Raw genomic sequence first — 24,338 nt, forward strand, 5'->3', positions numbered from 1 at the left:
TGTTGACATGTATGTATTCTCTCCTGATTGGCTCTGTGGTGCACAGTCTGGCAGTAAAGTGGTATGAGGAGAGACATCCTCCTTTGTATTTATGAGAACAAATATTTCCTAACACTTTGGATCCTATTATTGGACAGTTAGAAGACAAAATGCATCAATGCAAAAAAAAAATTGTACTGTCCTTGAGTAACCTCAACCTTGTGGGTCTATGGATGTTTGGGCCAATAAAGTGCCAACTCAATTCTACCACTGACTAGTCTCTCATTTCCCTATGAACAGGGACACAGGGCAATAGTTTTTAATCTAAACCAGCCCTTTTTTACTGGAGTACATTAACCCCTAATTGGGGCTCTTTTCTTGACACACAGTAACAGTTTATCAGATAAGAAGTCAAGAAGATCAACAAGTAGATTGTTGTAAGAGTGCATTACATCCTGTGCTGGCCCCATTGTCATATCCATTCTGGATTCTGAGTGGTAAAATCATACCTGAAAAATTCCTTTATATATACAATCTAAGCTAGATGCCTTCAATCTCACCCAAATTATAATGGAACCTACCAGGTACAACCCCGAATCCGTAAACTCGGGCACCCTCATAGATATCAACCTGTCCTCTAAATACACCTCTGATGTCTTCAACCAGGATCTCAGCGATCACTGCCTCATTGCCTGCGTCAGTAATGGGTCAGCGGTCAAATGACCACCCCTCATCAGAGTCAAATGCTCCCTAAAACACTTCAGTGAGGAGGCCTTTCTAATCGACCTGGCCCGGGTATCCTGGTAAGTAGAGGATGTCTGGTTACAGAAATTTGCATCCTGTAGCACAAACTCCAAAAAGTTCTGGGACACTGTAAAGTCTATGGAGAAAAAGAGCACCTCCTCCCAGCTGCCCACTGCACTGAGGCTAGGAAACACTGCCACCATCGATAAATCTATGATTATCGAGAATTTCAATAAGCAAGGCTGGGCTTGGTTTCCACCTGGCTACCCCTAACCCGGTCAACAGCTCTGCACCACCCACAGCAACTTGCCCAAACCTCCCCCATTTCTCCTTCACCCAAATCCAGATAGCTGATGTTCTGAAAGAGCTGCAAAATCTGGAACCTTACAAATCAGCTGGGCTAGACAATCCGCTTTTTGTTGCAACCCCTATTACTAGCCTGTTCAACCTCTCTTTCGTATCGTCTGAGATCCCCAAAGATTGTAAAGCTGCTGCGATCATCCCCCTCTTATAAGGGGGAGACACTCTAGACCCAAACTGTTACAGACCTATATCTATCCTACCCTGCCTTTCTAAGGTCTTTGAAAGCCAAGTTAACAAACAGATCACCGACCATTTCGAATCCCACCGTACCTTCTCCGCTATGCAATCTGGTTTCCAAGCTGGTCATGCGAGCACCTCAGCCACGCTCAAGGTCTTAAACGATATCATAATCGCCATCGACAAAAGACAATACTGTGCAGCCGTATCCATCGACCTGGCCGAGGCTTTCGACTCTGTCAATCACAGCATTCCTATCGGCAGACTGAACAGCTTTGGTTTCTCAAATGACTGTCTTGCCTGGTTCAACAACTACTTCTCAGATAGAGTTCAGTGTGTCAAATGGGAGGGCCTGTTGTCCGGACCTCTGGCAGTCTCTATGGGGATGCCACAGGGTTCAATTCTCGGCCCGACTCTCTTCTCTGTATACATCAATGATGTAGCTCTTGCGGCTAGTGATTCTCTGATCCACCTCTACGCAAACGACACCATTCTGTATACTTCTGGCCCTTCTTTGGACACTGTGATAACTAACCTCCAAACAAGCTTCAATGCCATACAACTCTCCAACTGCTCTGAAATGCAAGTAAACTAAATCCAAGCTATACAACTGATCGCTGCCCGCATCTGCCCACACGCATAGCATCACTACTCTGGACGGTTCTGACTTAGAATATGTCGACAACCTCAAATACCTAGGTGTCTGATGAGACTGTAAATTCTCCTTCCAGACTCATATTAAGCATCTCCAATCCAAAATTAAATCTAGAATCGGATTCCTATTTCGCAACAAGGCATCCTTCACTCATGCTGCCAAACATACCCTCGTAAAACTGACGATCCTTGACTTTGGCGATGTCATTTACAAAATAGCCTCCAACACTCTACTCAGCAAATTGGATGCAGTCTATCACAGTGCCATCCATTTCGTCAACAAAGCCCCATATACTACCCACCACTGCGACCTGTATGCTCTCGTTGGTTGGCCTTCGCTTCATATTCATCGCCAACCCCACTGGCTCCAGGTCATCTATAAGTCCTTGCTAGGTAAAGCCCCGCCTCACTGGTCACCATAGCAGCACCCACCCATAGCACGCGCTCCAGCAGGGGTATATTTCACTGGTCACCCCCAAAGCCAATTCCTCCTTTTTCCGCCTTTCGTTCCAGTTCGCTGCTGCCAATGACTGGAACAAATTGCAAAAATCACTGAAGTTGGAGACTCATGTCACCCTCACTATCTTTAAGCATCAGCTGTCAGAGCAGCTTACAGATCATTGCACCTACGTAGCCCAGTACGTAGCCCATCTGTAAATAGCACATCCAACTACCTCATCCCCATATTGTTATTTATTTTATTTATATATATATTTTTCCCCCTTTGCACCACAGTATCTCTACTTGCACATTCATCTTCTGCACATCTCACTCCAGTGTTTATTTGCGAAATTGTAATTATTTCGCCACTACGGCCTATTTATTGCCTCCCTAATCTTACTTAATTTGCACACACTGTATATAGACTTTTGTATTGTGTTATTGACTGTACAATTGTTTATTCCATGTGTAACTCTGTGTTGTTGTTTGTGTCACACTGCTTTGCTTTATCTTGGCCAGGTAACAGTTGTAAATGAGAACTTGTTCTCAACTGGCTTACCTGGTTGAATAAAGGTGAAATAAAAAAATACTGTATGTGGGAACGTCTTATGTCCGTCCTACATGTAGTGTTGGTACATGGAATATTCCTCAACTGCATATATCATAAATTGCTATTGCAAATAGAGGTATTATGTTCAACAGCTGACATTTTCAGATATTATTTTGACAGACACAATTTGGTGCTTACAATTCGTTCTCTATTGTCATAGATTTGGTGGGCACTGTGATATTTGTGATATGACTTTCTTTAAGCACGTACTGATGAAACTGTCACTTAATATTTTTTTCTTAAAGTCTACAAACACTCTACAGTCGTCGCCAAACGTTTTGAGAATGACACAAATGTTAATTTCCACAAAGTTTGCTGCTTCAGTGGCTTTAGATATTTTTGTCAAACTTACATAAAATGATGTGCCCTACCACAACGTCCTAATGCCCAGCATTTTTGGTGTAATCTGCTTCTTTGGGATTATTGGCAACTGCATTGTCATCTACACCATTGTGAAGAAGACCAAGTTCCGAGCCCAGCAGACAGTGCCGGACATCTTCATCTTCAGCTTGTCTTTAGTGGACCTCCTCATCCTCCTGGGCATGCCCTTCCTCATCCACCAGCTCCTGGGCAACGGTTCCTGGTGCTTTGTGTGGGGTTGCTTCCATTTTTATTTTTTATTTTTTATCTCACATGGTTTTACATGAATTTTTCAAAATGTAGAATTTTAATAGCTCCCTGGTCATGTGACCTAATGTCCGCTGACTACCCTTCTATATTGCACACTCTTGTATGTGTACTGTAAAATCATGCGGCTCAGAATGAAAAAAATGATGTGAAAACAGGCAAATAACGTTGGCCTAATTATTATCAGAGTAGACTATAGAAATGAATATTCTATCATCAGTAGGCTATACTATTATTGTTCTGCTTGGCTACTGTCAATAAAACCCACTTCATGCTCAAATAGATGCAGTCGAATAGTGAAATGTATTATTTCATAGGGGCAAGAATTGTTGTAATGACATCAAAATATATTCAGGAAAATCATTGTCCTCATCACAGTCTCAAAAAGACAACACAATGCAAAATAATGATAATAATACTTCTCAGGTGAAACACTTGCAACTACTCAACATTCTTTACAACCCGAATTGCAAACATCTTAGACCCAAAGAAAGGCACGGGTGCCCTTGTCTATGCTGTGCACTGTAATTATTGGTGATGAACCAGGCTCCAATTATTCTAGTACATCAATTAATCAATCAATCAAGTAATTCAGTGGAGACGGGGTGAATTTGTACAAACTGACCTTTTCCTGCTCCTATTTCTGTAGCCTCTCCTCAAAATCCAATTGGTCTTCTTCTATCTTTACACCAGCAGTGTTGCTAATCAAAGCACTCCCTCACACAAGAATAGTTCTTGAAAGAGAGCCTATGAGCTTTACAGTGATGAAAAAAAACGTGCCACAATTTCCAAGATAGGGGGACATTGACAATACCTCCAAATGTAGCTATTTGTATTCCAATTATTCATTTTCCCATAACACCAGGGTGTAAGCATTATTTTTTTTTGTGTAGACCGTAGTAGACACCATTTGCCACTAGGTGACGGACTTTCCTATGTTTTTCACCATCATGTAACAGAAATGTGTTTTAAATAGTACAACAACACTTTAATCTATATTGCCTATTGCTGCATCAGGCACACCAAAGTTATGTGACAAACAGAGATACATATATTTGCGCTGTACTTGAATAAAATAAAAAAGAGCAATGCAACCACAGAGCTTTATGCAGCTCGCTATCAGGTGAAAGTATCGCGATAGACGGTCCAGTGGCTCGCAGGCGAGACCTATGGGCCGGTCAGACACCCTGCTCACAGCGCGAGGCAGGAGCCGAAGCAGCAGCAGCACCCGAAGTATCTGGAAGGAAGCGGAAATTAACGTCGCTGGCTAGTTCGGGTTTAAGCAAAAACAGACTGATTTTGTACATTTACCTCCACTAGCAAAACTGCAAAGAGTGGATCATAAACAATAAGGACATTTGATCAAGCAAGAAGTTTACATTTCACAGCTACACTGGCGGGTGAGTTTTTGTCTCGTTCTACTGTATACAAAGCAAAGGCTAGCCAGCCAGCTACAGTACCCGTTAGCATACGAAAGTATTTTCTTCGTTTTTTATATATTTTTTTATAGCTATAGTACTGTAGCTAGCTAATAGGCCTATCTGCTTGCCATGCAGAAAACTACGAATTGACATACATAACTGCACACAAACATTTAACCTAAATATTAAACAAATAACTGTTGGCTAAATAGGTTGGTGTTTTTAAAATTTGTGTTAGTTGTTACAAGTAGCTAGCTAAATAGCCGGCTAGCTTTTTCGTTTTGGCTAGTTGCTAGCTAACGTTAGCTTCCACTTTCACATGTATAGCGTTTTAACTGGCTCCTAGCTCTAATTCAAAACAGCTGGAAACGGTGTTTCACAGCACAACCAACGTAAGGGAATTTATCTACTGTAACACAGCGGAAATGTAGTAGAATTGTCACTGGCCATAATGTGGGTACCTAACGTTAGTTAACTGACTTTCCTACAAGTGGAAGCTGTGTCACAGATAGAAACAAACTGATACCGAGAGTTGCCAGAAAGTCTCCCATAAACGTGAATTGTCAAATAATAACCTAGAAAGATGTTCACCAACTAACTAACTAGCTAGTCACTTAATATAACGTACTTCGCATAATTGGTAAGTAAGCCTGGGTAACTAGTAGAGACCTACGTAGCAGAAAGTATCGAATTGATGCAGAAATTGTATATTCCAGTGCTGGTTTTGATTGTTGTGTGTGTGTGTGTGTGTGTATCAAGCAGGCTAAGAAATGTTTAGTAAACAACGAATCTGATTGGAGAGCTAGTAAACTTCGTATGAGGCATGTTGCACTACAACAAGTAGCTACAGACTTTAGTGCTCCCCCGTTCCTTGACCCAACAATGGCCTGTCAATTGTCAAATCTTGGCCAATCACTAGTGTGGATTTAATTCTGACATTGGTACTGTTAGTTTTGCATTGCCAGGTGCCCCATGTGGGTTGAGATTTCACTTAAGGACCAATGGAATGGTCTAAAATGAATATACTCCGTCCACCCGGGGCACCAGCCATGCAAAACGAACTCCACCCATCTCATTGTCGTTTTTTAAATGTTTTTATCAGCATCAAATGTATCAAGTGCACACCCGAAAGATGTCAACTGTCTGCCTTCATCTCTTTTTAGAAGAACATCTGTCAATTTCAGTCCCATCATCATACAGTGGTTGACCGACACAACATCCATGCATAAACAGAGACGCTAGATATTAATTTGTGGCATGTTTCTCCTTTTTTGCAGATACCTTCTGTGAACTTTATGTGAGGATCCAGCCCTAAAGGAACGGGTCATAGACGGGAGGAGCGACTCGGAGCAAGCAACCGATCACGGAATACTTGAACTGTGTTTTTATTTTGACACTGCTGGTCTTCACACATCAACGACAGGGAATAAAACAGCATTCACCCTATCAAGTACCCTAAACCCACGGGTATCCAACAACCAGTAACATGGAGGCCATTGCCAAATACGATTTCAAAGCCACTGCTGACGACGAGTTAAGTTTTAAACGTGGGGAAGTTCTAAAGGTAGGATTAGTGCATTTTTTTGTCTTCAAATGAAGTAATTGCAAGGCTTGGTAGCTGCTAGTTATCTGTTTAAATTATTGTATAATTCACCTCGTCAAAGGTTGTTCATCTACAATTAATGGACAAATATATGTTTACTGGCACATCAAATTGCTGTTCTGGGAGCATATGCCCCTCAATTGTCAAGAAAAATTACATTTGAATTACACTAACATGTTTTTCTATTGCAAACCAGCTACAATAAAATGTTTGTCATGGAAAATATCAAAGACCTTATCGTCTCACGTCTAGTAAATAACAGCAACACAACAGCTTATTTGTCAGAGTTGTTGCCTTCTGCAATGTTCCTCTGCACTTTCTTTCCTCAGCCCTTCACACACAGTATAGTATCGGTATCTAAAGCTACACCTTATTCAATGAATAAGCCAACATCCTAGTACGTTCAATACAAGGTTTGGGTCTAGTAGAGTGATGGGGCTCAACACAGGGAACACACGGGATTTGCGGATGGGTTTATTTCACTGTGTTGAAATGCCAATCCTGCAACTTCTCTAATCTGACACAACCTGGGGCCAATGGATCACTTCATACAGCCATCTTACTCAAAGCCTCACTATCAGGCTCCCTGAAAAGAGCTCAGTCCATTTTCAGAGCTTGATCATCATGGGACTGCAAGATATTAGAAAAAAAATATCTATGAAAGTGCTCTGGGATTTAAATGTAATCATCATAATCCCTCTGAATGTCAATGGGTTTTAGGTAAAGAGGGGGTAAATTTACCGCCTAAGCACACCATCTATCATATGTTTTATCTGATTTCCATTTCAAATGATTGTGTGTGTGTGTAGCAAATTGAGCTAAACCTCTGTCTTGCTAGCAACTACATGTTTGTAAGATTCTGTACACTTTAAATCCTTTGAACTATTTATGGCATTCTGTGGTGTTTTGTGTGGCTATTAGCAGTCCATACACCCCATCAGAATGCCCCATGCACTATTTGTGTATAAATGTCAGAGATATTTTCCCCTCTGGGACACTTGATGAACATAACACACCAGTGCAGACCGTCCCTCTTCATACACCCAAAGCAGTGTGTGTTGACAGGCAACAGGTACCCACCCGCCTCTCATGCAGTTGGAGAGGACACTGCTGTTGAAACAGTATCAGTAGTTGTCTCCCACTTATTTTTAAAACCCACCCAGTCTCTTCAACATGAGTCACACTCAGAAAATATGTTCTTGCCTAGCTAATTTATGGGTTTTAAAGAATTGTTAAGTAATGCTTAAAGCTAGTTAAGCACAGTGGTCTCTTACACAAGACCCCTATAACCACAGAAACACAATACTCTTCATTTCAAATCTAATGTTATTTGTCATGTGCCGAATACAACGAGTGTAGACCTTACCGTGAAATGCTTACTTACAAGCCCTTAACCAACAATGCAGTTTAGTAAATAGAGTTAATCAAATATTTACTAAATAAACTAAAGGGTAAAAATCAAATGAAAAGTAACACAATAATGAGGCTACATACAAGGGGTGCCGGTACCGGGTCAATGTGCAGGGGTACAGGTTAGTCGAGGTAATATGTACATGTAGGTAGGGGTAAAGTGACTATACATAGATAATAAACAGTGAGTAGCAGCTGTGTAAAAGCAAACGGGTGGGTGTGTCAATGTAAATTGTCTGGGTGGCCATTTGATCAATTGTTCAGCAGTCTTATGGCTTGAGTGTAGAAGCTGTTAAGGAGCCTTTTGGACCTAAACTTGGCGCTCCGGTACCGCTTGCCGTGCGGATCAGAAAGAACAGTCTATGACTTGGATGACTGGAGTCTTTTAGGCCTTCCTCTGACACGCCTAGTATTTAGGTCCTGAATGGCAGGTAGCTTGGCCCCAGTGATGTACTGAGCTGTATGCACTACCCTCTGTAGCTTTAGGACAGGTCCAACTCTGGGGCGACAAGGGGCAGGCTAGCCAGAGAGAGACTCCCGTCCTTCCTAGCCTCAGATGCCAGCGTGGTGCTGGGCCCCTGTGATACGACCCCCCCTTCCCCAAGCCCCCAGCAGCACCGACCTCTGCATAAATATTAATCAGAGGGTGAGGCGGCGAGCAGCTTGATGGCAGAACGCAAAGTCTGCAGCATAGCGATACTCTAAAATTCCTGCAGGAGTTGCGTAAGCCACATGCTAGACCGCCACATTGCCTCGGCACCATCATCGACAGAGATCAGAGAAAGACTTGTGGAATACTGGTGTGAGCAAAGAGACAGAATTCATTTTGATTGCATGGGCATCTAAAAACCATGTACATGAAAGGTTCTCCCCCCAACAGTTTAATTTCAGCCCTCATCTAAGTGCTAACTTTGTAAGTCTCACATATGAGAATATGTGTCATTATATCTGTGGTAGAAATTTTAAAATGGCCTTGTTTGGGAGCGGCCTTTCCATTCTGCTTCCCTTCATCCAGCCCTCCGTATGTGTCAGTAAGATCTTGAGGAGTTCTCTCATGTCTCTTGAATATCTTTACTTATAAATATGAAAACGATTGTATGCACACTAGGTGCAGTCAACTTAGCTTTTTAGTCTCTGGCAATGTATGAATTAATTTTGGCCTGTTTTTTGTCTTCGTATGTGATTTGCTATGGGGTTTTGAAGAGGCCTTATCTCACCAGGGGACTCTGGGGGAGAGAGGGCTCAGAAAGTAGAGCTACTTATAAGGGTTCTTTATTAAATTTGCATATCAGACGAAGAAAAAAGTGATCTCAATTTTCACAGCCAGAATCGTTAGTGTTACTCTGAAAGAAGTTAACTTCTAGAAGTAGACAGCACGCTACCCAGCGTGAAATGTTTGTTTATTGGGAGATTCAGACAGTCTGTTTTTTTTACCCTTCCAAATCCATTTTTAATACTTGATCACATCAGATCCTCAACACCGAGAAGGACATTGTCAGCCTGTTTACCTTGCAGAGACATGAGTTTGAATGTGAAAGGAGTATGCACTACCAGAGCATGGGAAGGTCTAGGGTTCATTGTCCTAAAGAATCTCTTTAAGTAAGTGCTTTTGGCTAGCCCCTCCTGCTCTGTCCCTGGAACCTTGCATCTCATAATCCTTTCTCTGTGTGCTGCCTTTGTTCTTTGGCTGACATGTTTTGGATCCAATTCCTAGGAATCATCAGGGGGCCCTCAGTAGAATGATTGGTGCATCTCACTTACGGGTGAATCCCATTTGAATTAATTCACTTAGACAGCATCCCTTTTGATTTAAACAACATTTTCCATACATGTTTGCCCATTTTACATACCGCACCATGAGACATCCTTCATTACTGGAAAAGATAAGCAGTTGAATTTGATATAATTTAAAATCTCCAGGGGTGCCGCACTACTATGACTGACCCGGTAAAACAACATATTTCACTGCACTTATCCAGTGTATGTGACAATAAAAATGTATAAACAGGGTTGTCAATCTATTTTATAATTTCTATTAAAAAAAAAATATATATATATATATATATATATATTAAACAATTTCTATGATTTTACTGAGTTACAGTTCATAAGGAAACCACTCAATTGAAATAAATAAATTTGGCCCTAATCTATGGATTTTACATGACTGGGAATACAGATATGCATCAGTTGGTCAGACACCTTAAAAAAAGATAGGGGCGTGGATCAGAAAACCAGTCAGTATCTGGGTGACCACCATTTGCCTCATGCAGTGCGACATCTCTCCTTTGTAGAGAGTTGATCAGGCTGTTGATTGTGTCCTGTGGAATTTTTGTCCCACTACTCTTCAATGGCTATGTAAAGTTGCGGGAACTGGAACACGCCGTCATACACGTCAATCCAGAGCATCCCAAACGTGCTCAACGGGTGGCATGTCTGGTGAGTATGCCGGCCATGGAAGAGCTAGAGCTTGTGGCATTGTGTTGTGTGACAAAACTGCACATTTTAGTGTGGCCTTTTATTGTCCCCAGCGCAAGTTGTACCTGTGTAATAATGCTGTTTAATCAGCTTCTTGATATGCCACACTTGTCAGATGGATGGATTATCTTGGCAAAGGAGAAATGCTCACTAACAGGGATGAAATACACATTTGTGCACCAAAATTTGAGAGAAATAAGCATTTTGCATGTTGCGTTTATATTTTTTTCTCATTTATCCATAATTCCATAATTTTTTTCCCCATATTTGCTTATGTTATAGCTTAGACCAGGGCTGCCCAACCCTCTTCCTAGAGATCTACAGTCCTGTGGGTTTTCAGTCCAAACCTAATTTAACACACCTGGTTCTACTTATTAGCTGCTCAACAAGACCTTAACTAGCTGAATCAGATATGCTAAATTAGGGTTGGACTGAACCTACAGGACAGTCAATCTCCAGGAAGAGGGTTGGGCAGCCCTGGTTTAGACCCTATCTGAGGATTTTGTGTTGTCTGCCATCGGTTGAGACACAAATGCACATAAGGTAATGCCTAAGATTGTGTTTTCAGTCTTTGCCATATGCCTAAACCTTAAAGGCAGCTTGAAGCAACCACTATTTGCTAACATGGGTTTTTCTTCAGACCAATTGTTCACCTGAGGTAAGGTAATAATCAAAGAGTACCGAGCATAACTGGATTATTACACTTAAAAATATGAATCCTAGATTTTAAACCAATAGTTTGAAATCCAGGGGTTGTGTTCTGCCTTTTGGCAAGCTGCCGTTCCATATCATTGTGACCGTTTGAGGTTGACCGCTTTCTATTTGAGGAGAGTGGGATTTTTCCTTTTTAGGTTTGGCTTGCTCCCAAACTAGCAAGTCTGAGAGTCACTAGTTGCAAGGTAGAGTTGGTCACATTTTAAATGGCCTGCTACATGGCTAGTGCTCAAGATGGGCATTTTCTGTCTCAAACCACAGTGTGATCATTTCTGTGTACAGAACAATCACTTCAGATAGTCTACTTATTGTATAACTGAATGGTTCAATGGCACAGAAAGGAAATGAACACATTAACTAGGCCTCGTGTGAATATTAACCTCAACTCCTCCCAATAGCCTGTTTTAATGGATAATAATTATAATAATTTGGTGGGTGCTTTATGTCGTTGGTTGGTTTTGTCTGTCATAGTTGGCACTTGCTGGCCAAGACACTGCTGCTTCCATTCAGTCTGGACATTTTGATATGTGATAGAGCATCAGTCAGTTTAATTTTAGGGTATCATATCAGAAAAAGCTGTCAGTGTGATATTTAAAAAATGGGAAAGGAAACTAGGTAGCTCAGCCATTCTGTTTCTAAGTCTGTGTTTTATGCAAATTGTCAGGTTCACATACTGTAGAGTATACTGCTTCCGTGTCTTGTGATTGATGACAAAGTTCTAGCCTATGCCTACATACCTAAATTAATCTATTCCAAGGTATTTATCATAATAATGTGTAACTTTCACCTCTTTAAAGCTTAGTATCTGTTTATTCTGTCTACTGAATTATTACACCCAGTTTAGTTTGCATGCAAGGTATTGCATTCAAAAGGCCATCCAAGATTGAGTATCAGTGTCTGTGGCACGCTTCTCTCAACATCTATCTCCAGGACTGCCTGCTAGTGCCTAGCCTAAGCATCTCTGTTTTCGAGACAAGGGGTCTCTCTCACGAGAGGATGGCCTGTGTTGAGGCATTGTTTATTCAAAGCCCCCAAAGTCGCCTTAAGTGCACCAGCATGGAGTGATGTGGTGTTTGTATTCTATTTTCTATCCCCCCTCCATCACACAGGAGCATCTGTTGAGCCCTTGTGTTGTCTCTGTGTCACCTCTCTCTCGGTGTGTCACTGTTAGTGTCTGGGTGGCTGAAGTCTAGACTGTAAGAGTCTCTGTCGTCTGAACAAGATTGTGAGTTGGCCCTCTCAAACCAGAAGCTGTGATGTCAGTGTTTACAGTCTGGTGGTGTAGCTGATGAAAGAAAGGGTTGTATATGTCAGTGATTAATAAACTGTATGTCAATCACGGGATATCAGCTGAAGGCCTCTTAAAGTTTAAATAGGATTCTTAATCCAAACAGTTGTGAAGATGTTTAGCGACTAGCTGGTGCCACACAACAATTTATTTCACCCTCATTTATGCCTGCTTTTAGAAAAGACCCTTTACATAACTAGTTATCTAAAGCTCGACCATTGATGGGATGAAAGGGGTGGGATTGGAACGTAACATGCATTAATCGCCTCATGCTGCTGTGTAAGCCTTTTGTTGTGTTTCATAAACATGACAATGTCTTTTTTTCAGAAATATAAATCATTCTATAATCCAGATTCAAAAGATTGACTGCGTGAAGTCGAGATATCTTTAAACCTCTTTCCCTTGGTATTCAGTCAGTAGGTTCTGTGTGTGAATATGACAGCAGTCACTTTGGATTATTAGTTTGCGTTACTGATTTCTCTCGCTAGAATGCAATGTCTTGTTGAATAATTAAAGTTCACTAAAGCCCATGCTATTTGTATTTCTTGGAGTAGAGCTGGTCATGATTTTTTACATGGTTTCTGAAGGCCATTATTATCTAATTACGTGGTGCTCTTGGGGGTTCTTTCCATTGCCCGAAAAGAGGGAAGTAAGACTTTAAACTGGTTCTATTTCCACGAGAGCTGACAAAAAGTCAGTGTTTTACCATGATTGAGCTGTGTAAAAGTTTGGTGGAAATTAGTCTGTGCATGCATTTTCATGAGTGGTCATAGCCACTCGTGTGACCTGCCTATGATTCTGACCACAGTGGGGACGTGTATGGTCCTGTTGGTTTCACATTGTGTTGAGCATTCAGGTTGCGTTGTTCCCAAGCCTCTACCTCTGACTCACACAGCTGATTGACCAGCCAGGGCTCCTCTCTAATTTGCAACACTGAGTTATACACCAAAATGTATGCCTCTTATTTGCTACACGCACAGACTAAGCGGACAATCACATTCTGACAGCAACAACGGCTGAAATGTTCCTACAAAAATGCCTTTTTTCTACCCCTTTTTTCCCGCTCTGTTTAGCTTACTAAGAGTTTTCTCAGGCGCTTGATAGTAGTCTGGGCCTGAATTTTACTGTCCATATCAGGCTAACTATAATTGAAGAAAATTGACCTCATATAGACATCTTTGTGTGTGTGTGGTGGTGTACAATGTATTTTTTCTGCTTATCAGTTAATGGTGTACACTACAGAGCTGTAACTCCTACCTTCCTGTTTTTATTAAACATACATTTGAAAGTTGTTAGATATTTCTGCTCAATGCTAATGTGTAGCGTTTCTTTACATATTAACCCAATTAGAGAAGTGTTAATAGAATAATCTTTGCACACACTAAAATGTAAGTAGCTAAAAATATCTGGTGAATTTTTTCCCTCACATTGTGCGGAATGGCTTAGGTTCACAGTGTGTCATGTGATTTTGCATCAGTGTTAAAAAGGGGAAGGAACTCGTTTTGGGGGTTTTCTAAAAATCCTCCTTTGGGTTAGGGTTTAGAATGACACACTAATCTCACTATGACGAGATCTGCTTGACAGTTGTCATTTCACATCTCAGTTGGAAAGGAGGTGTATTATCTCATGCCATTATGGGATTGGAATCAAAAGATGGGGCCTCTGCCTCTGACAATGGAACTTGAAGCCCCCTATTCTTTATGCTCTTGGCTAGTTCTCCTTTGAGAAGCATGAATGCAGCCAGTGCTTTTTCAGATCTATTTGTACAGCAAAAGACAGCCCTCTATTTGAGAACCAGAGTGCCATTATAATGTGGCCAATGCCATATTGTAGAAGCAGTGAGCTGTAAATCTCCTTTTTTATCTGCCCTAGATGTTTTTCCTCTCGGCACCTCAAGTCAGTCATGCCATATGGCAGGGCAGCGAATACCTCATCACTGTGCTCTTCTAGCACAACAGAAGCTAAGGCTACATGAGCCATGATGCCAGATGCGTCCAGTCAGTGTATGTCATGTGAAATAAAAATGTTACTGATTTTAAAGTAATTTTATTGTTTTAATGCTATGCTTACTGTACTCTTACTCACCCATCTCAATTCATCCACCGTTACAAAAAAACCCTGAGGGGAATAGCCTAGTAGTGCTTAGGTTTGTGACTTGAGTAACTTGTTGTATCGTGTATTACATAGGAGCCTCATTTATAAACGTTGCGTAAATTTCTGCGTGCCCCATTTCTGACAAATCTGCGCGTGTACAAAAATATTGAGATGGATAAACTTGCCGCATTCTATAAAAAAATGTTGCCCCTTTTTCTCCCCAATTTCGTGGTATCCAATTGTCTCATCTCTGCAACTCCCGGACTAACTTGGTAGAGGCGACGATTGAGAGCCGTGCGTTCTCCGAAACACGACCCAGCCAAGCCGCACTGCTTCTTGACACAATGCCCACTTAACCCGGAAGCCAGGCACACCAATGTGTTGGAGGAACACCGTACACCTGGCAACCGTGTCAGCGTGCACTGCGCCCCCGGCCCGCCACGCCACAGGAGTCGGTAATGCGCAATGGGACAAGGACATCCCTGATGGCCGAACCCTCCCCTAACCCGGGCGACGCTGGGCCAATTGTGCACCACCACATGGGTCTCCCAGTCAGAGCCTGGACTCGAACTCAGAATCTCTAGTGGCAAAGCTAGCACTGCAATGCAGCGCCTTTAGACCACTGAGCCACTCGGGAGTATGCCATGCATACTCATGTTTCAGTTATAAATCAGACCTGTCATAAAACTGCACCGTGTACGAGCAATAAAACTCTGCCTTAACCTTTTATGGTGACAATAACGCACTTTATTTGCTGTATAATTTGTCACTATTTCAAATTAGGCCACGGCAGTTGTGTAAAAGAAGCAGCAATTACATATACGATCACATTTGTGGGCAGAATGTTTTGATATTTTGCAGCTGCTTTTTTTCTTCAAACGACATGTTCCTGCCTGTCTGCATATTTTGAAACATTGGTTGTATGTTGGAATCAATTTAAATGTTGGCTACAGCCCACACTTCTATACAAACAACGAATTGTTAAATATTTTGTTTATCAATAAATTGTTTCCATGTCCAGCCTTGGTATAGGCTCTGAGATTAAGTAGGTTTATGATGTCACGCTCCTATCGTACAGCAATACTGTAGCCTACCCATACTGTCAAATATTTTACATAAGCTACCGGTCTATTTACTGTGTTGGCAGAAAGTTAAGGTATGCTGTATTTAGAAAAGGACTGTGATGACAGTTTCTGAAAAAGAATACAATGGCAAATTGTTGTTCACCTGTTCAATTTGTCTGTAGACAATAAGCTGCGCTGCCTATGGGATCACGTACAGCAGAACTTGAAATACATGGCTTATCTATTCACTTATGCTCAATTGAATGAGTGATGTGCATGGTAGTTCGTTGAATTCAGGAATATGAACCCATCACGGCCAGAAAAGTTGAGGAATTTATTCTGTTATGAGTCCTATGTCAAATTATTTTAGATTACGAAAATAAAACACTAGAGCTGTGTTCGAATGCTCATACTAACCGTACTATTTGTGACTTTAAATTGAGTATGTAGTATGCTTATAGGTCATGGTATGGATATAGTTAGTATGCCAAAAGTTCCCAGATGTTGTACTAAATTCACCCAAATACGAAGTATACAAGCAGGGGGCACTATTTCTGTGCTTTTATGGCCCATAATGCAATTCTTCAGAATTGGCTTCACAACATTTTCAGATTTGAAGAAAATGGCAGAAAGAATGCAGCTGAAGTCCGACGAGAGCTGATACAAATTCATTGCTTTAAACCTCTTACAGCTACCCCCTACTTTTTTCAATTTCCGCCTGAAGATATACCCAAATCTAACTGCCTGTAGCTCAGGCTCAGAACCAAGGATATGCATATTCTTGATTTCATTTGAAAGAAAACACTGACGTTTGTGTAAATGTGAATTGAATGTAGGAGAATATAACATATATCTGGTTTAGATAATACAATGAAAAAACCATACGTTTTTTCATTTTTATTATTGTATCGTCTTTAAAATGAAGAAGACAAAACAAACATTCAGATAGGATGATGGGGACCATTTCAGTGAAAAACATAAGAGGGCAACAGTACTTGGGCAAAGTTTCAGAATGATAACTTCCAAATTGAGTGTTCTACGTGACATTTATCATGAAGTAACCCACACAAGTAGCCCAAATGTACCCAAGTGGCCAAATTGGTGAAGTTATACATTTTGAATGGAATAACTATATACAAAATACCAAAATGGTATTCTAACACCCCCCCCCCCCCCCCCAAAAAAAAAGAAGTTGAGAAAAAAACATGGGGGGGGGAAATACATTTACAAAATAACACTTTCAATATTTGGAAGACCCTCAGTCCTCTACACACTATTGTGCTGCTGATGCCAGGTGCCATAGCAGTCTCTTTCTGCTGTAAAGCAGAGGGTCACCAAGCATGTGGTGCAGGTGATGGGGGACTTCATTTTGCAAAGAGCACAGCAACGCTTCCATGCTGTGCCCTTTTGGCCCTGAGGCACATCCATGCCTGCAGAAATACATTTGGGCAGATGAACACCACTTGTGGCAGGAGCTGGATGAACCAGCTTCAGTGGGGGATGGACACCTTGGCACTGGGGGCTCCCATTCGGAGTCAGTATCACTGTGAAAGAAAATGTTCAGTTAGAATAGTTTCACATATGAGCCCTGTATCAACAGGTATAATAAAAATAAAAAAAAATAAAAAAAAAATAAATATATATATATATATATATATATATATATATATATATATATATGAGTACAGGGAACATAAGGTTGAATATATTATTATAGACCAGCTAGACCAGTCTCCATTTCACTTTGACCATTGTTGTGGGCCTGCCCTCCCCTCAACAGCCTCAAATAGGCTATTTCATTTCACAAATAATATTTTATATTATTAATTTCAAACAACGGCATTGGCATGAGAAAAACTTACCAGTCCAAAACGATGTCCTCTCCGTTCAAAAAATATTCCTCCATTTGGGAATCGCTAAATGAATTGTCCTCCAACAATCTCTCTCATTTTCCCGATCAATTTCGTCTAAAATTGTGTGTACATCTGTATATCTAGACTTAGATTTAGCTTTCCCTGACTTAGTCGCCATACTGATTTGATATATAAACAGCTGAAGACGCGCTTTACCAAAGCAACGCTGTGCGTAACATGCGTTGCTCCTTCCAGTATGAAAATTCAATGGCGAATGACCCTCTTTACGCCGGAGTTTACTACATGGGTTGGTCTTCCAACACATAAACATTACATATTGCCGTTTACCTCAGCTCATTGGCTATCTACCCAGCTCGAAACAACAGTCATATCATTGGTGCACAATGTCATTACTTGTTGTCTTCAAATCGGTTTCTTTCAGTCAATACGTCCTGCGAAATGACCCATCAGGTTTGGTTGTGTTACAAACAAACCAGTTGATTGCAATGAAACCAAACATGACTGGAAAAGTCACGTTTCGTGTGTTTATTTACATCGAATGTGTCGTCGAAAATGGAATAAGACGGAATTCACGACACAAGCGGTTCACAATGTGTAACAGTGAGCTTTGGGATTGCAAACAGAGGAAGATCGTCAAAGGTAAACAATTTATTTTATTGCAGTTTGATTTTTTTTTACACCTGTGCTGGTTGAAATAGTTGTTTTTTATGGGGCTCTATCCTCAGATAATCGCATCGTATTATTTTGCAGTAAATCCTTTTAAAAATCTGACAACGCAGTTGGATTAGCAAGATTCTAGGCTTTCGAAACATATGAGACACTTGTATTTTCCTGAATGTTTAATATGACTACTTATGTAGCGATCACCGTATGTTGTCGAATTTCATCCCGCTAACGTGCTCTGCGCGCAGAGAGGTTAACTAATTATGACAAATGTTAAGAGAATGTTGAGCAATGCAATTACTTTTCAAATAAGTTACGTTACTCGTTATGTTAGCTTACAATTTGTTAGCTAAGCTATCCTTAAGAACCGCATATCATTACATCAGTATGTACCGGTATGTTAGCTAGTTACCTAACGTTAGTTCGTTATTTATACATCAAACTTGCCAGGCAGTATAAGACCTATAATTTAACTAACTACCCAATGTTTATTGACTTGATTCTTCGTCGTTCTTAGGTAAGTGGTAAAGTTGTGCGTTCTCAATGGACATGGTTAATTTTGTCTATCTACTCCGATTTCAGAGCACTCTCGTCTGAGTGTTCCAGAGCGCAGAATAACGGATTCATTTATGAACGCTCAACACCCCTTTAATATATGGCCGGGGTCAGTAAACGTTGGCAAAAAAAAGCGTAATTAAATTGTTGCCAGCAGCACAGTTAGTCACCAACGCAATGGATAACATGAAAACAGCCTAACCAGCTCTGCTTGGGCGAGTAAAATGGTCAGAGTGAGGTGTTCTCTCATTTGTGTCTGGAAATAGCTAGCCAACGTTAGCCAGTTAGCTTGGGTGCTTGACTGCCGTTGTGAGGTCAGAACGCCCGGATCCACCCTACTCCTCAGCCAGAGCGTCCAGTGTGCGCTCTGAACGCTCCGAGAACGATACACTCTGGATTTACAAACGCCCAGAGTGCACTCTGGCACTTGAGATACAACATTTTTTAGCTAGTAATTTGTTATGCTAGCAAGCGGTTGCATAGCAACAGCATCAACTTCCGGTAGACAGGCGATGCGCTAGTACGCTCAATTGAAAGGATACCGTTGGTTTACAGTATACTAAAATGAACTAATATTATTTAGTGTGTGTATACTCATTAAGTATGGAGTATACAATATGTTAGTATGTGTATTTGAACACAGCCTAGATTTTCTCTCTTTTCACTAACGGCAAATGGCTGCATCTTGTTATTAGGCTATGTTTTTTTTTTAAGTAAGTGTGTCATCCTATATCCCATTCGCACAAAATACTTACTTGCCTACTTGCTATACAATACTTCTACTACTAGAAGAAGTGCATACGCATGGTCCAAAGTTTGCATGGAGGAAAGGACATTCTCACGTCAAGTTCAGTTTTTATCAACTGGGGCACGCACACTTTTGGGGTATATAAAAGAGGTTTATAAAATACATATTTCTCACTCCCATTTTACACAGCAATTTCTGAGAGATATTGCATCCTATCTTTAGACCTAAGCACTGGGAAAGTGGCTGGATGTTACCTTCCTTATTGCTTTGTATCCAATCACGTCTCAGGTTATCAAGACAACCTGACGTCCTGATATGAGCTCCACTTTCGCTCCCATAAAGCAGCAATAACTGACGGCCAGGACAAGGCCAAAGTTGAGAGTTTGCCCGGTAGCCTTCAGCAGCGTTTACTCACACTCATTTTCTTCTCAAATAAATAAAGATTAATAGTTTGACTGGCTGGCAAATTTAGCTCCCAGCAGATCTTTGAAACCTGCCCGCAGAGCATGATCTAAAGCCCTTCTCTGCCTCTCTCTTCCTCTCGCTACTCCTCTTCTGCTGCTGAACTGGAGGCTGGTGTTAAGCAAACACTCTCCCATTTGGCACTGTGAATGGTAAAGGATGGCCTTAATTGGTCTATATTAGAGCTGAGCGATATGGACAAAAATCTATATCATGATACATTGCCTGAATTCATGTGATAACGATAAATTGAAGTTGATAACGTTTAATGCGCACCTTTTTAAAATGATCCTTTAAACTACTACTACTACTAGTTTGATGGTTGTACCAATCAATTGTCCCATTAACAATCCCCCATATAAGCAAACATTTAATTTCAAATTTTACATTTCTCTAGTGTAGGCTACTTATCGTAATGATCAATGTCAGCAAAATGCCTGTGATGGGTATGGTCGGTCTCGATACTTTTAAGGTTTATCGTCCCAGCTCCAGTCTATCCACCTTTTAATCTTTCACCGTGCAAACTGATCAGAACTGCGCTGTTTTAGGAGTATGTGCCACAGTAAAGTGGGACAGTCCCTCCTACTTCAGAGTGCTGGGAACCTTGGAATGCAGATTGAGTTTGTGCACTGGTACATGCGTGTGTGTGCAGTGTAGCTCTCACCACAGCTTAGCTCTCACGTCCTGTTTGGAGCCTCTTCCACCCCCAGCAGCTTCCTGTCTCCGCAGCACAGTCGATCACTACACCCCACACCTACAATGCTGCACTGGATTACAAAGTGCAAAACGGCATGTAAGAATACACCAGCCTGTGGGTCTCTTACTCATCACTAAAGATTAGCTGGATTAGCTTTACTGAACAACAGAAATACAAACGCAAACGCATTTAAAGTGTTGGTCCCATGTTTCATGAGCTCAAATAAAATATCCCCGAAATGTTCCATAAACACACATGTATTTCTCTCAAATTATGTGCCCACATCTGTTTACATCCCTGTTAGTGAGCATTTCTCTTTTGCCCAACATCACCCATCCACCTGACAGGTGTGGCATATCAAGAAACTGATTAAACAGCATGATCATTACACAGGTGCACTTTGTACTGAGGACAAAAGGCCACTAAACAATGTGCAGTTTTGTCACACAACACAATGCTTCTGAGTTCTGAGGGAGCGTGCAATTGAGGTGCTGACTGCAGGAATGTCCACCAGAGCTGTTGCCAGATAATTTAAGGTGAATTTATCTACCATAAGCAGCCTCCAATGTCGTTTTAGAGAATTTGGCGGTATGCCCAACCAGCCTCACAACCACGTGTAACCACGCCAGCCCAGGACCTCCACATCCCCACTTCTTCACCTGTGGGATCGTCTGAGACCAGCCACCCGGACAGCTGAAACTGTGGGTTTACACAACTGAAAAATTTCTGCACAAACTGTCAGAAGCCGTCTTAGGGAAGCTCATCTGCACCCTATTCGTCCTCACCAGGGGTTTGACCTGACTGCAGTTTGGCGTTGTATTCTCACTTTCGATGGCCACAGGCACGCTGGAGAAGTGTGCTCTTCGCGGAGTAATCCCGGTTCCTACTGTACCTGGCACACAGCGTGTATGGTGTCATGTGGGCGAGCGGTTTACTGATGTCAATGTTGTTAACAATGCTCCGTGGTGGCTGGTGGGGTTAGGGTATGGGCAGGCATAAGCTACGGACAACTAACACAATTGCATTTTATCAATGGCAATTTGAATGCACAGAGATACCGTGATGAGATCCTGAGGCCCATTGTCGTGCCATTTATCCGCCGCCATCAGCTCCTGATTCAGCATGATAATGCACGGCCAACTTCGCACAGCCATTGAAGAGGAGTGGGACAACATTCCACAGGCCACAATCAACAGCCTGATCAACTCTATGCAAAGGAGATGTCACACTACACGAGGTAAATGTATGTCAGACCAGATACTGAATGGTTTTCTGATCCATACCCCTAACTTTTTTAAAAGATGCACCTGTTGGTCAGAAATACATCTGTATTCCCAGTTATCTGAAATCCATAGATTAATGAATTGATTTCAATGAACTGATTTCCTTATAATAACTGTAAAATCGTTGACATTTTTGCATGTTGCGTTTATATTTCATTCATACTTCATGATCCCATATTACATTTTGTTTACACAACCCCTCTTTTCAACCCCTTTCTCTTTTTAATTGCAGTTTGTTCTTTTTTCTCAGCTGTGATTCTTATTATTTTTGGCTCTGACATATCACTATCCAGGCTTTTACTCTCAAAGGGGGAGCTCTGAAGCTTTTAGCCAGTTAAGCCTCCGATTAATCTCTCCCCTATCACTTATTAGCTCTCTGCGCAGCTATCGATCCCATCTCCCATTAGATTTACCACAGATGAGAGAAGAGCCGTGCCTGCTGTGCCCTCCCTTTATGCTGATCATTCCCCTCACTCCAATCTAATTCTGACCAGAGCCTGATTAATACATCAGGAATCCTCTGAGCAGACAAGTTGACTCAAACCAAATCTGATCCAGTAATTGTATTTTCTATTTTTTATTCCCAAAACCCTACAGTTAAATTATTGGGCCGTTTTTAAGTCCACAGGAGTGGAAAAAATGGTTAAGTCCCCGCCGTGGTGCTCACTGTGACGTTTTTGGTTCAGCTGAGGGCCTGTGCTTCGCCATTCTCCCAGCGAGAAACCTTCCAAGTTCCACTGCCGTGTTAAGGGACCAGCCACGTTGTGTGTTTCAGTAGCTGTAAGTGTAGCTAGTGAGAGTCATGGGGTTTCTCTAATTAAGTGTGGCGTCCCATGAGAGTGGGGCTTAAATAAGCCTATGTCTCCCCCTCCCCTCTGTTGTCAGAACAGCGCTAATGTGACCCTATTAGGTAGCAGGGGAACTTTTCTAGAAGTTGTCTTAGAACACGTGCTATGACACAAGCCATGGCAGTAATGTGGAGTTTTAATGCTGCACCTGGCTGACTTGCGTATGTGTATCATGGCTGTGAGTCATGTTTAGGAGACAGAAGTTAAGAGGAGGAACTGATTGAACAGTGAACATGGTGTCCCTTAGCAACACAGTGGAAGGCTTTCTGTCCATGACACCACCTGTACCCTGTTGTCACTGGACAGAAATGGATTTGGCAGATATTGCCTTACTGTGCTAATGGACTGAAATGGAGCCTTGACTGTTTGGCATCTTTCTCTATGTTCTCTGTGGAAAGCAAGCGGCAGCGGGCCCGCTTGCTTGACACTGATTCACCCTGGCGCCCACCCACGCTGGCCCAGGATCCAAAGGACAAGATCGGGCTCTTCATGTCAACATAGTGGCTCTCTGCTACCTGTCTCCTAGTCTCTCCATCATCCACAGTGTCTGCTGGCTCTGCGCTCGTTAGAACAGTAAATGCTATCTGCCCAGAGTCAGCTTGTGGCTCTCATGGGGGAATTGGGATCAGAGCAGGCCATTGCTTTAGTCAGGCATCACTGGGCCTGATGGCTGGATGAGTGCATGTGTATGTGAGTCACTGATAAATATCTAACCAGATGATGTCACAGGCTCCCTGAGTGCGCCTGGGTTTATGGGCGAGGGCGTTGAGGCAGGCAGACACCTGTGGGTTGGATGGAGCCCCAGGGTCCTCTGCATTGCAGGGTGGACACACACTGAGTCACTCTCCATCAACCTCTCACACTCTCTCATATCTTATCTCTCATGTCATCCTTTCACCCGCTCCCCTCCTCTCCACTGTGCTGTAGTTGAGAGATGACATTAGTCTGTCCCCTACCCCATTAGCGGCTGGCCCTGAGCTCATCACCATGAGCGCCTGCAGACCACCAGACCCAGGCTGCTGCTGCTAGCCGACATCTAAGCTGGGCTAAGGAGAGAGACACCGAGAGAGTGAGTTTGCTAGTGAGAGTGGGGAGGGAGGCGGCTGCAGCATGCACTCTAACATGGTAATCCATCGTGGGCAGCCTGTGAAGCTCGTTAAAACGCCCTTCTAAAGCAGGGATTAGGGTGGCCCAATGCTCCTTGATCACAGCTACTGGACATAAACACCCTGTTAGACCTCTCTTGCTCTCGCTCTCTCTCTGACACTCTGCCTCCTTCTCCATGCTGCAGATAAACCACATCTAATGGTTCTTTATGTATGTACGATAAAGGATGATTCTAGCCAACATAAAGACTTGTGGAATCTTCTTATTCTGTTGCCCTTTTTGTTTTATTTTTGTCACACACACAAAGTTATTCTTTCTGCTTATATTGTTTACATGGGAACAAACCGGTCATGGAATATAGGCTACTGCTAAATTGGACTTCATACACGTCGTGTGGGGCTGGATGCTGCCATAAAATAGAGATGCCCTCATTT

General features: G+C 42.0%; 1 protein-coding gene across 1 annotated transcript in view; it reads left to right on the forward strand.

Moving 5' to 3' along the window:
- Nucleotides 1-4,738: 4,738 nt before the first annotated feature.
- LOC110538508 (growth factor receptor-bound protein 2) overlaps nt 4,739-24,338 on the forward strand; it is a 51,299-nt gene continuing 31,699 nt past the window's right edge. The window contains exons 1-2 of the mRNA XM_021625370.2: nt 4,739-4,995; nt 6,294-6,580. Coding sequence (XP_021481045.1) covers nt 6,503-6,580 — 78 coding nt within the window. The 5' untranslated portion in view covers nt 4,739-4,995; nt 6,294-6,502. The remainder of the gene's footprint in view (nt 4,996-6,293; nt 6,581-24,338) is intronic.

The sequence above is a fragment of the Oncorhynchus mykiss genome, chromosome 12 (assembly GCF_013265735.2).
Source record: "Oncorhynchus mykiss isolate Arlee chromosome 12, USDA_OmykA_1.1, whole genome shotgun sequence".
Lineage (NCBI taxonomy): Eukaryota > Metazoa > Chordata > Actinopteri > Salmoniformes > Salmonidae > Oncorhynchus > Oncorhynchus mykiss.